General features: G+C 51.0%; 1 protein-coding gene across 1 annotated transcript in view; it reads right to left on the reverse strand.

Annotated features, from left to right (window-relative positions):
• Nucleotides 1-326: 326 nt before the first annotated feature.
• The window catches only part of ANGPT4 (angiopoietin 4), a 39,409-nt gene continuing 27,525 nt past the window's right edge, over nucleotides 327-12,210 (reverse strand). The window contains exons 4-9 of the mRNA XM_002747389.6: nucleotides 11,717-11,964; nucleotides 7,906-8,021; nucleotides 6,456-6,557; nucleotides 4,898-5,064; nucleotides 2,310-2,440; nucleotides 327-1,130 (exon numbers count right to left, since the gene is read on the reverse strand). Coding sequence (XP_002747435.4) covers nucleotides 970-1,130; nucleotides 2,310-2,440; nucleotides 4,898-5,064; nucleotides 6,456-6,557; nucleotides 7,906-8,021; nucleotides 11,717-11,964 — 925 coding nt within the window. The 3' untranslated portion in view covers nucleotides 327-969. The remainder of the gene's footprint in view (nucleotides 1,131-2,309; nucleotides 2,441-4,897; nucleotides 5,065-6,455; nucleotides 6,558-7,905; nucleotides 8,022-11,716; nucleotides 11,965-12,210) is intronic.

Here is a 12,210-nt window from a genome sequence, read left to right on the forward strand (position 1 = left end):
GTGACACATACTCTAGGATATGCTGGAGGTGGAGAAGCATGTCCTGCTAGGTCTCCTACAGACCCTGAGCTCCAGACACTGGAGCCCAGAAGTGATGAAGTGTAGAGGGGAAATGATTAATCCACCCATTAAGGGGTGGATGCAGCCCCTTCAGACTTGAAAAGAAAGTTCAAGGACATCTCAAGACTAGGAAACCTTGGAACAGGAGCTAGGAATGGGAGATGGCCTTCTTCTTTTTTTTTTTTTTTTGAGGCGGAGTTTCACTCTTGTTACCCAGGCTGGAGTGCAATGGCGCGGTCTCGGCTCACCGAAACCTCCGCCTCCTGGGTTCAGGCAATTCTCCTGCCTCAGCCTCCTAAGTAGCTGGGATTACAGGCACGCGCCACCATGCCCAGCTAATTTTTTGTATTTTTAGTAGAGACGGGGTTTCACCATGTTGACCAGGATGGTCTTGATCTCTCGACCTCATGATCCACCTGCCTCGGCCTCCCAAAGTGCTGGGATTACAGGCGTGAGCCACCGCGCCCGGCCGGGAGATGGTCTTCTTGCCAACTCCAGGGATGGAACCTGGGCTCTTCAGGCAGTTTCCACTGTGCGAATTCCTTCCCACCTGCCTGCAAACCCACCATTGGTCATGTATTCCTTTGAGGGGCCAAGTGTGGTCTGTTCTCAGCCCATTCAAAGTATTGTGACCCTCTAGGTAGCAGAGAGCCCCTGCAGGAGGTGGGAGAGAAGAGGAGCAAGGCCTACATCAGAGGGATGGGTCCCCGAACACCCTCCATGTCACACACGGAGGGGAGTAGGGAGGCAGATGACCCTTCCGGACTTCTGAGGGAAGGAGGGTTGGCTCAGGAGACCCCGGGTGTCAAGGAAGATGGTGGCACAGTGTCCTGCATCTGGGTCCAGGTTGTCCAGGAGTGCCAAGTCCGAGCTCCTCACACGTGGTCCGGCCTCTGGCATGGCTGCTCGTTAGATGCCTGAGGGCCGTATCATCAGGCGGGAGGCACGCAGTGAGTAGCTGGGGCCCTTGAAGTAGTGCCAGCGGATGCCGTCCATCTTGTGCTTGTTATTGGGAGCACGGTAGTAGATGCCATTGAGGTTTGACAGGCCACAGGCATCAAACCACCACCCTGGTGGAATATGGAGGAAAGAGGCTTGGTGAAGGTGGGAGCCCAGCCAGTGGCAAGAGGGCAGCCCCTGTGTCCCAAAGAGAACAAAGAGCTGTTGCCTCCTCTGGGAAACCAGCTGGCTGGGGATGGGGCTGGGTGGGAGTGGGGGTGGGGTAGACAACATACCCTCTGCTCAGCCGGAGCATCCAGAGGGCAGCAGGGGGCTCCAGCCATCCCTTGAGCCCCTCCGCTCCTCCTGGCCTTCTCCGTTAGCCCTTGGTGTCCCTGTCTTCCTCCCTCGCTGGCCCTCTGTCCTTCTAGCTCCCTAACCTCCCCAAATCACTCTCCCTGCTGCTTTCTAGTGGTCTCTGTCACTCTCTCTGAGTCTCTCACTCTCCAGGGTCATCTCTTTCTCTCTGAGTCTCTCACTCTCCAGGTTCATCTCTTTCTCTCTGACAGTCTCTACGCTTGGGTCTGTCCCATTGTGTTCATCTTTCTCTGATGGTCTTTGCCCCTCTCTGCCTTTCATGTCTCTGGCCTTCCCTTTCTCTGGGCCCCCATCTTTCACATGCTATGTTCGTCTCTGGACCTTTCCTTGAGCTGAGTCTTTCTCCCCCGTCTCCCTCTGTACTTCTCTGCCCTGATATAGCTCTCCATCTGCTGCTCAATGACTGACAGTCTTGGTGTCTCTCTCTCTCTCTCTCCATCTGTCCTCTGTGTCTCAGAAGGTCTCTACCCTTGTCTCTGTCCTTCCTCCTTTGTCTCTGTCTCCCACTCGCTGCACTTCCCACTCTCTGACCTCTGTATCTACCAAGGAACACTGCCTAAGCCAGAGTTGGTAGAGAGCTGCCCCTCTGCCACCCTCTGGTCTCCTGATCCTGGTTTGGCTCACCTGGGGTTGGGACTGGTAGGGCATGGTGCCTCCCCATGGAGCCCCACACTCAGTGTTCCTTTAGCCTTGTCTCTGAGGAAAACTGGTGGTGCCAGCTTTTGGAGGAGGCAAGACCTGGAAGGGACCTCAAGGACCTAGTGGGGAAAGGCACTGAAGGAGCTCAGCCAGGTGAGCCCATGGGTGGGCAAGGCCGGACCTGCACTCCACTCCCGACAGCACCTGAGTGCACAAGAACCTGGGGAGGGAATGGGACTGTGAATCTGGGTGAGCCTGTGGGTGGGCAGAGCTTCACCCCACCCTGCACCTACCTCCAGACATCACCTGGGCACACTTGCAGAGGCAGTTATCGTTGTCTGAGTCAAAGGTGCTAAAGCTGGTGTTTTGCAGAACCATGCTGCTTCGGCGCCCTGCTGAGCCGTGGTACCCGCCCAGAGAAAGCCTGGAGGCCAATCAGAGGTGGTGGTGGCAGAAAGGCCCAGAGTCAGGGTGAGACTCTGTTGAGGAAGAACTTCCCCAATGGTTTTGTCCCAGACTGAGCTTCCCCTCCAGGTGTTCTTGGAGGGGAAGCCCCAGCCTGGGTGGGGTGCTTGGGCCATTTCCCCTCCTGATTGCCTTTCTTGCCTGCTGCCTCCCAGGAACAAAGCACCTACTGTATGCCAGGCCTTCCCCATCTCAGTGAACCCGAGTCTTGGAGAGAAGTGAGAATGGTCACAATAGTGATAATAATTACGAATATGTATTTTTTTTCTTTAGAGACATCATTGTGCTCTGTTGCCCAGGCTGGAGTGCAGAGGCATGATCACGACTCATTACAACCTCAGCCTCTTGGGCCCAAGCAGTCCTCCCACCTCAGCCTCCTGAGTTAATGGGTCTATAGGCATGTGCCACTGTGCACAGTTAATGTTTGAATTTTTTGTAAAGATGGGGTCTCGCTATGTTGCCCAGGCTGGTCTTGAATGCCTGAGCTCAAGCAATCTGCTACCTAGGCCTTCCAAAGCTCTGGGATTACAGATATGAGCCACCATGCCTGGCAACACATTTTTTCTTTTCTTTTTCTTCTCCTTCTTCTTCTTCTTCTTCTTCTTCTTCTTCTTCTTCTTCTTCTTCTTCTTCTTCTTCTTCTTCTTCTTCTTCTTCTCATCTACTATGTGTCAGGCATTGCTCAAGTTCTTTGCACGGGTTAACTCATTCTCATTTAATTCTCAAAACACCCTATTCCCATTTTACACATGTGTAAAAAGATCCTAAGAGCCAAAGAAACCTGCTCAAGGTCTCAGAATAAATGAGGGTCAGAACCACATGCAGCCTGCTGTGGCCTGACTTGGGAGTCTACATGCACCTTGCTCCCCAGTTGATGATGATCTGGCAGCCCCAGTCCCATCACACCTCTCACATTCACCCACCTCTTCTCCCAGAGAGCAGTCCAGCCAAGGGTGTGAAGGTCTGCCTTGGGACAGTGATTGTAATATTAGTTGCTGAGTGTTTACTACCTGCCAGGAACTGTGTTAATGCTTCATGTGTGGTATCTCATTCAGGCCTCATCACACTTTTTTTTGAGGCAGGTATGCCTAAGGTATCTACAGACAGAAAGGTGAAGGGACTTGCTCAGGGTCACTCAGGGAAGTAGGGATGGAGTCAGGACTTAAGCCTTTGTGTTGGTGGCCAGTGGCTTAAATGGGACTCTGCAGGGTGTTGTAGCTACTCACTGATCAGCTGTGAGGAGTAGGGGTCATCCAGGAAATTGTTCATTCAGTTCTGGACCTTGCATTATTAGATTGATATGGATCCCATAAGGAAGGATGTCAGAACTACCCAGTTGGAGGAAACAGTGGGGGCACTTCACTGAGAAGTCCCAAGAAGTAAAATTAGGCATAAAGTTCAAAAGGAAAGAGTCATCCAGAGATTCCTTGGGAGGAAGCGACCTTCCCATCAGCTGGATATTGACTGCGACTATGGGGGGAATCTTTGAAAACCAGATGACATGTGAGGTCCTTTGTAGCCCTGTGAGTGTGAGTGTACAAATCTAATTCTGTCCTGGTTCAGAGATAGCCAGGATTCATGCTTATCTAAAAGATCCTTGAATATTTCTATGAGAGGCAATATCATGCTGTGGAGACATCATCAGTTTCGGCAGCAGGGAGATCTGAATTCAAATTCAGACTAACTTGATCTGAGTTCAAAAACAGGTTAACTTGTGACTTTTGGCAGGATACTTAAGTGTGGTGTCTCAGTTTCCACATTACCAAAGTAGGTACAGTAATGCCTACCTCAAAGTGTTGTGGGGAGGATTAAATGGAATAATGGTGCCCGGAACATAGTAAGTGCTCTATAAATGTTAATTCCTTTTCCTAAATATACCAAGAACCAGGCTGAGGAAGGGGTGAGAAACCTTGATGATCTTACATCGTCATATGTAAGCTCATTCTGCTATTGAAGAAGCAGAGGCTCAGAGAAGCGAGCTCACTTGTCTAAGTTCCCAAAGCAAGCTGGAGCGAGGCCACAATGAGTGCAGGGATTTCAACTTCCGGCCCAGAGACACTTCCACCCAACCCCAGGCTATAGGACAGACTGGGCAAGTCACCTCCCTTTGCTTCTGGGTCTCTGTAAAAAGGCTGACTTGAGGTGACTGACCTTGGAAGACCCCTTCTTGCTCCTCGGGTGGCAGTGCCAGCGACATTCTTTCCACCCCACCCGGTGGCTAGGACATGCTGAGTGCTAACCAGCCGCCTCCAGATCCCATGACGTGCACCCAAATGGGGGACAGATGGTAGGAACAGGAGACGCCCAGAAACTGACCCTTGGTGCAGACTCTGTAGACACTAGTCTGGGGACCCCAGCCCACCCACTAGCCTGAATACCCTGCCAGCCCACCCACCGGCCTGGGCCCTGAGCCCACCTGTATAGCTGGCCCTCACTGCCCAGCTGGAAATGCTCGTACTGGGCATAGGTCTTGTGGCCTTCCCAGTCTTGCAGCTCCACGCGCAGAGAGTAGGGTGCCCTGCTGGTGAGCTGGTACACCACCTCATTGCCAAGCCAGTGCTCCCCAGCCGGATCTCCGAAGCCCTACAGGGAGGGGAGCATGGGGTGAGTTTCATGCTGAGGAGGAGGCCATGTCCCTGGCTGAGGAGCTGGGCTGGGCCAGGCTCCAGGGCTACTTATACAAAACCACTGTGCTTAATGATCGAGTTCATAAGTACAGTGTAGGCAGGCCCGGGAGTGGGAGCCCTCCACCTTCTAGAGGAAAAAGACTAAGACTTTTGTAAGTATAAAAGCCTGTTAAAAGTTATTGAAATCACATACTAATCTTTGATGCTACTTTTGAGGGAGTATTGACTGGGAGGAGGCACAAAGTGGACCTCTGGGTGCTGGGAGTGTTGTACATGTAGCTCTGCGTGGTGGTCACATGATTGGATACATATGTAAGGATTCACTGAGCCTTACACTTCAGGATTTGTGCACTTAGCCACATGTATGTTAAATCTCAACAAAAATTAAATAAAAGATTTCAATCAGCTACATAAACAGTAGAGCAAACTTCGTTCAGTGACAGTGCAGCCACTGCAAGACTTCAGCAACATAGAAATGTAAAACTGAGTGTGGGGAAATGTCATGTCTCAATGCCCTTGGACAGAGCACTAATTCAGCACCAAGGACAGAGGCACACACAAGGCCCACTCCCTATTTTAGTCCCCATGCAGTGTGGATTAGCCCGATGGTTAATATTCACTGGTCTTTTGTGCATTTCTGCATCTGCACACCCTAGTCCTCCTTTTTCATTTTAATAATTGTTTAAAACCCAATTAGTTAAAAACACTCATAACTTAATTTGGTATTTAATTATTCTTTAAATGAACAGCAAGCAGACACAAATAATAAAACTGCTGTATTACCTTGTGGGTGTCTTTTTCTATTTCTTTGGCTTTGAAAACTTAAAAAGCTTTCAAGTATTTTAAGTCAGCTTGACAAAAAATCCTTTATTCAAAACCTAATTAAAAATTGGGAAACAATCAGGCTTCTCATTTGACAAAATACATGTGCTCTTTGAGCCTGCAACTACTTGTTAATGAATCTCTCCTGCAGAGTGGCCATGGATGTAGGAAAAGACAAGAAAATGCACTAAAGCAATGCAGTCAGGGGTGACTGGGAGGGATTGTTTTTCTGTTCCCTCCTTTGTATTCTTTAAAATATCAGCAATGTGTATGTATCATATTTTTTAAAAATTAAAACAAAAATAAAGCTAAACTTTTTTCTTAAAATATATGTAAGAACTTTCAAAACGAATATTAAAATTCAGGTAATGGGGTCTCATAAGTAGATGTGCACCATTGGCTTTAGACAAGTTGATTTTTTTTTTTCTGGGGGAGGAATGAGGGCAAAGCAGACCCCTTCCAACAGCCCAGCCCCTGCCCCAGGTTTCAGGGCTGAATGGCCCCTCTCCAGGGCAGCAGGATTACCTGCTTGTAATCCTTCCAGTTCCGCTGGAAATTCACAGTGCCATTCTCACGGCGCTGGATGATGGTCCACCTGCCTCCACTGCTCTGCAGGTCACAGAACACCTGGAGGGGGTGGGCAAGACACAGCTGGGAGCCCTTGGAAGCAGCCAGAGGCCAGTTCTGTGCTGGCTCAAATGCGGCTTGGCTGACAGACCCCCACAGAGCAAGAGGTGAGCCTGGGGGTCCTGGGTATCAGAATGATCCAGGCTCAAACTCCCCATCCACTGTCATCACTTTTCTAAAGTGATGGGTAAGTAATAACCTCTCAGAGCCTTCCTCTCCTCATTTGTAAAATGGAGGTTCATACCTTAACCTCTTTGTGCCTCAGTCTCTCATCTGAAAACTGGGGTTGTGAAAATTAAGTGAGATGAATCATGTAAAGTGTTAAAACAGTGCCTGGCACATACTAGGTAAATGGAGGCTTTGCCTCTTTTTGTTGAAAGGAGAGTTTAGCAGGTGTGTGAAAAGTGTAAAAGACAACCTGGAGACAAGCAGAGGCATTGGTCTTGGCATATTAAAAGGGGGTGAAAGGAAATTGAGTCATGGTGGCTCATGCCTGTAATCCTAGCACTTTGTGGGGCCAAGGGGGGAGGTTCACTTGAGCCCAGGAGTTTGAGACCAACCCAGGAAACATAGGGAGACTTTGCCCCTACAGAATGTTTTAAAATATTAACCAGGGCATGGTGGCATGTGCCTGTGGTCCCAACAACTTGGGAGGGTGAGGCAGGAGGATCACTCAAGCCCAGGAGGTTGAGGCTGCAGTGAGCTATAATCATGCCATTGCACTCCAGCCTGGGTGTCAGAGTGAGACCCTATCTCAAGAAAAAATAAAATACTTATGAAGTGGGAATCTCTGTTAGTTGTTTCCCTTCTGGGCCTGGCTCTCAGACCTTCCCTCCTGACATCCATACTCTTTTTGGTCACCCTCCTCATCTGATGACTTGACCTTAAAGTTTAGGGGAACCTTGGGAGCCACTCATTGAAGATGGTGGCTCCTCCATTAGCCCTGGTTTCTAACTTCTCACATAGAGCAGAACCCAAAGTCCTGCCTTCAACCGGACTATATGCAAAATAGAAAGAAGTGTCTTTATGCTAAGCCCCTGGAATTTTGGGTTATTTGTTATATCAGCTAGCATCATTTTAACCAACACAGAACTATTTCCTGCTGTTCCAGTGAAAGCATCTCTGAAGTGATGCTGGTGAAGGATGCACTTCCAGCTTTGTGAACTTCTGCTTATCCCCACAATCAGACCCCTGACTGCTGGGGGTTTCAGAAGTCAAGGCCACCCCTGTGTCTCTGGTATTTCAGATACTGGACAAAGCCTGTTGCCGATGGGGTGCGGGGTGTCTGTCTGGGAAGCCCTTTGCTCAGCACCCTCTAACAGCCACAGTTCCCAGGGAGCCTCCTAACCTTCCTGGGCTTCGCTGCATTGGACACCTGAATGGTGTAGACATCACTGGCATTGGCCCCAGAGCGCTGGATCTCTGCACAGTCCTGGAACACCTGTTCACCTGTCATTATGAAGGCTGCAAAGGGACAAAACAAGTCAGCTGGAGCCAAGGAAAGAGAGAAGGGGCCAAGTGGGCATGGCTGCCTGCTTTATGTTCTAGGTTGGGAGGTGCTGGGAACCGGGAGATGAGTCGGGCCTGGGAAGATTTTGTAGAGGAGGTGACAGTAAGCTGGGACCTGGACAATGAGCAGGAGTTGCCCATGAGGAAGGGGAAGATGCTCCAGGAAACAGCCTATGCAAAGGCCCCAAGGTAGGAAGGGCCCTAGTGTGTGCAGGGGACAGGGCATGGGCAGGGGAACTGAGGCTGAGGCCAGGGAGAGGAAATGACTCACACCATGAGACAGGAGTTGAGGCCAGGGAGGCTGCTTGCTCTTTGATGAAACTGAGAGGGTAGAACATGGCTGGCACAGAGAAGGTGAGGAAGGGAAGGAAAGAGGAGGCTGAGATTTCAGCAGGGCCAGGTCAGCCTCGAATGCCAGGCTGAGGAGCCCAGATTCTCTGGGTTAAGAAAGAGCACTCTGGTCAGAGTGTGGAGCGGGGACTGGAGGGGAGGAGACTCAAAGCTGGGAGGCCAGAGAGAAGGCTGCCGAGGTTTTCTAGGAGAGAGTACTGGGGCCTGAACTTCAGTGAAGGACTTCCCATTTCACAGACCAGGAAACTGAGGCCCAACAGTGAGAAAACTGGCCCAAGGGCACACAGCCAGGCAGGACAGAACCTTCCTTCCTTGGAGATCTGTTGGGTGGGGGCTGTGGGGTCCCCTCCATAGCCCCCCTTTTGGCTGGATCTCCCTGCTGTCCTGGGCATTGGCCCCCTTATTCTGTCCTCCCTGGAAGCTGACTGCTGGCTTTAAAGGGCCTCTGTTTCTTCCCTTTGGACTACATGAGATCAGGAGAGAATTTAATGACCAAAATCTACCAGGGGTTTCTAGGTCTGGGCTGGAAAAAGTGACCATTGACAAAGGGCAGAGATTTAAAATCTCCTCTGTCTCCATTAGTGGGATCCAACTAGAGGTCTGAACTATGATTCTACCAGAATCCAATCTCTCTAGGTAGGCAGGTACCCAGGATGGGGCCAACATTCCAGACGGATAGGTTGTCAACACCGGTGAGGAACTGGGAGGCTACCACGGGGTGGGACTTCCTGGTTTGGCTTTACATCTGAACTTCAGGGATCCCCAATCCTGGATCTGGGGCACTTGTCTGGAGAAGGCTATTGCTCTCATGCCACAAATGAGGTGACTAAGACCCCCAGATCCATTCCAGTTTGCCCACAAGCATATCCTGGGCAGGGGTCTCCACTGCCCCACCTGCCAGCACCCCTCTAGTTTCCCGTGGGGAACTGGAGTCCAGCCAAGCATGAGGAGGCTACTGGTCTCAAGGTGAGCAGGAATGCGCTGAACTTCACCCAGTAAGGCAAGGACAGAGCCAGGGTTGGCCTGAGATTTCCAGCCACCCTTTTCAAGGCTCTGCTCCCTGTTATTTCCTTAGTCTTCAACAATATCAATAACAAACAACATAATATCAACGCTAAAAGTGAAACACTCACCAGGTATTGTAGTGTTTCCAAGGTGCCATGTAATGGCAGTGGTAGTTTGGGGCCAGGAAAAATATTTCTGGGAGTCATAAGAACAGGATAAATGGGTATTGATACGTGGTTTAACCTAGTCCTCCTCTGGGCTGGTAAGTTGTACCAGTTTCCCCGCCCTTGGCCATAGGCACTGTGCTGAACCCCTTTGTTTGCATGAACTCATCTGATTCTCTGTGTAAAAACTCTGTAAGATTATTATTCCCATTTTACAGATGAGAAAAACTGAGGCTCTGAAAAGTTAAATAAATGACTTGTATGAAGTTCCAGTGCCAATAAGTGAAGAAGGCAGGCCTTGAACTCTGGCCCATCTGACTGCAAAGCCAGTGCCCTTCCTCCTACACAGCTCTTGGATTTCCACCACTGAGCATGCATAAGACTGGGGAAACAGCCTGCATTAACAATTGCTGTTTTTACATCATACAAAGATTAGGTCTTTTCTACCTGTGCCCTTGTCCTTGTAACCTTCTGATCCAAACTCCCCAGTGCCTGGAAACAGCAAAAGACTTGACTCTCTTTTCCTTTCACCAGCCTCCACCTGACTAGGACAAAGCTCTGCAGAGAGCTAGTTCTCCCTTCCTGCTAGAGTTCAAGGATACCTGGTTCCTGTGCCCCATCTCCATCCAACCCTCTTTTCTACTCCTGGTGACTGAGTTCTTCAGTTTCTCTATTCAGAAGGGGGCAAAAGCAGCCTCCTAGTGTCCTTCCCTGGTCATACTGGAGCACAGTAGACAGGGTGTTTGGGCAAAAGGTGCCTCAAGTGAGGTGCGCTACACAACCTCCTACTCAGACGATTGAGCAGACATTCAGCCTCAGATGGAGACTGGGTCAGTGGTGGGTTAGTGGGAGAAGCACTGGGTCCAGGCCCTGTGCCTAGGGCCTCACTGCCAGATCCATGCATAAGCAGGTAATGGGTTCGGGTTAAGCCACATCTTGCAATTTGGAAGGTGTCTACTTTTCCTGCCTGTAGCTTCCTTAGGCCTCAAATCCCTGCTCGGCTGGGTCTGCCAGACTTAGATGGAGCCAGGGTGGGGTCCTGTGTTCTCAAATCTCTGTCAGCCCTGGTGCCATCACCATTGCATCTAGAGTGCCATCACCATTGCATCTCAAAGGCTTTCCAGCCTTCCTTCATGGATCCAGGAGCAGCAGTGGCCCCTTCCGTCTTTCTCTCTCATCAAGCCATCTCCACTCATGACTCCAATAGGAGCTTCTTGAAAGTAGTACCATTCTGTTCAAAAGCCTCCTGTGCCCCCTGCTAGCCTCAGGCTAAGAGCCCTTCTCCTTCACACAGCCTTTGGACATGTCTGTTTTCATGGTCTGGAAACTTCAGGAACACTGATAGCTGAGCATCTGGCACACGTTTGGCACTCAAAAACCATGTGTTTCTTTCTCCTTCCCTCTGGGACCCATAGACCAAGGACTAGATTTTTTGCAAGAGACAGAGGCCGTGACTATTCACTGCTCTATCCCCAGCACCCAGCAATGGGCGTGGCACACAGTAAGTGCTTAGTACATGTTTGTTGAGTGAGTGATTGCAGCTGGGACCAAGCATGCCTTGGCCACCCCAAGAAGGCTGCATTAGAAGGAGTCAGTGAGGGCCTGGGAGCAGGCCCAGGCGTTGTTTTCCCTTCCCAGAAACCACGACCAGGGAGGCCTCCTCACTTCTGCCTGGCCCTCTTGGGCTTAGGGCAGGGGATTATGTTGAGAGAGATCCTTGGGGTGCATTGAGTCCAACCTCCCAGTTCCTTCCAATTCTATAGATAGGGAAACCAAGGCCAGCGAGGGCTAAGACAAGCCCAAGAAAGTGGAGCTGGAGAGTGAATCCTGGAGACCAAACTTGTCAGTCTGGGCTGCTGTTGCCCTTATCCTCACCTCCAAAACCCATGAGGCCAAGAGAAGGGCAGGGGCATGCCTAAGGTCACCCACGGAATCAGGGAGGAGGGTCTGGATTGGGATTGTTGTTGCCACTATTGTTATTGCTGTTTATTATTTCTACTTCACAGATGGTCGGGGAGGGTGGGGCCCCTCAATGGTTTCCAGGCTCCCAGAGACGCAGAAGTGTGAGCAGGGTCTCCCTGCCGTCTCCCGCCCATCTCCAGCCGCACTTGGGGCACACCGCTCGCTCACCCGGGGCCAAGGCCTTAGCCCTTTCTTGCATCCGGTTCCGCCACACCACCAGCTGCTGGCGCAGTTGGTGCTGCTGTTCCTGCAGGAGGCTGGAGTTGTGCCTGAGACCTTGCAGGCCGAGCTCGATGTTGGTGAGGGCAGCGCTCTGGCGGCTCAGCGCATTCAGCAGCTGCTCCTTCTTGCTGAGGAGGCTGGCCAGCTCCTCCTGCTGCTTCATTTCCAGGGCCCGCAACCGCACCTCTAGCGTGCTGCCGGGTAGAGGGCGCACAGTGGTGAGCCTGCGGTCCTCGCGAAGCATGTGCCCCACCGCGTGCCTCCCTCGGATCCGGAGTCCCTGCACTTGATGATGAGACTCAAGTGTGGTGGAGCGTCCTGTGCCCACTGTAGGCACAGATTGAAGAAGGGAGAAAAGAGATACCCAGCCTTGGCATAATAAAGATTGAGGTCCAGTAGATGAAAGAGGTGGTGTGGGAGGGACACCAGCAACTGGGTAG

This window comes from Callithrix jacchus, chromosome 5 (assembly GCF_049354715.1).
Source record: "Callithrix jacchus isolate 240 chromosome 5, calJac240_pri, whole genome shotgun sequence".
Classification (NCBI taxonomy): domain Eukaryota; kingdom Metazoa; phylum Chordata; class Mammalia; order Primates; family Cebidae; genus Callithrix; species Callithrix jacchus.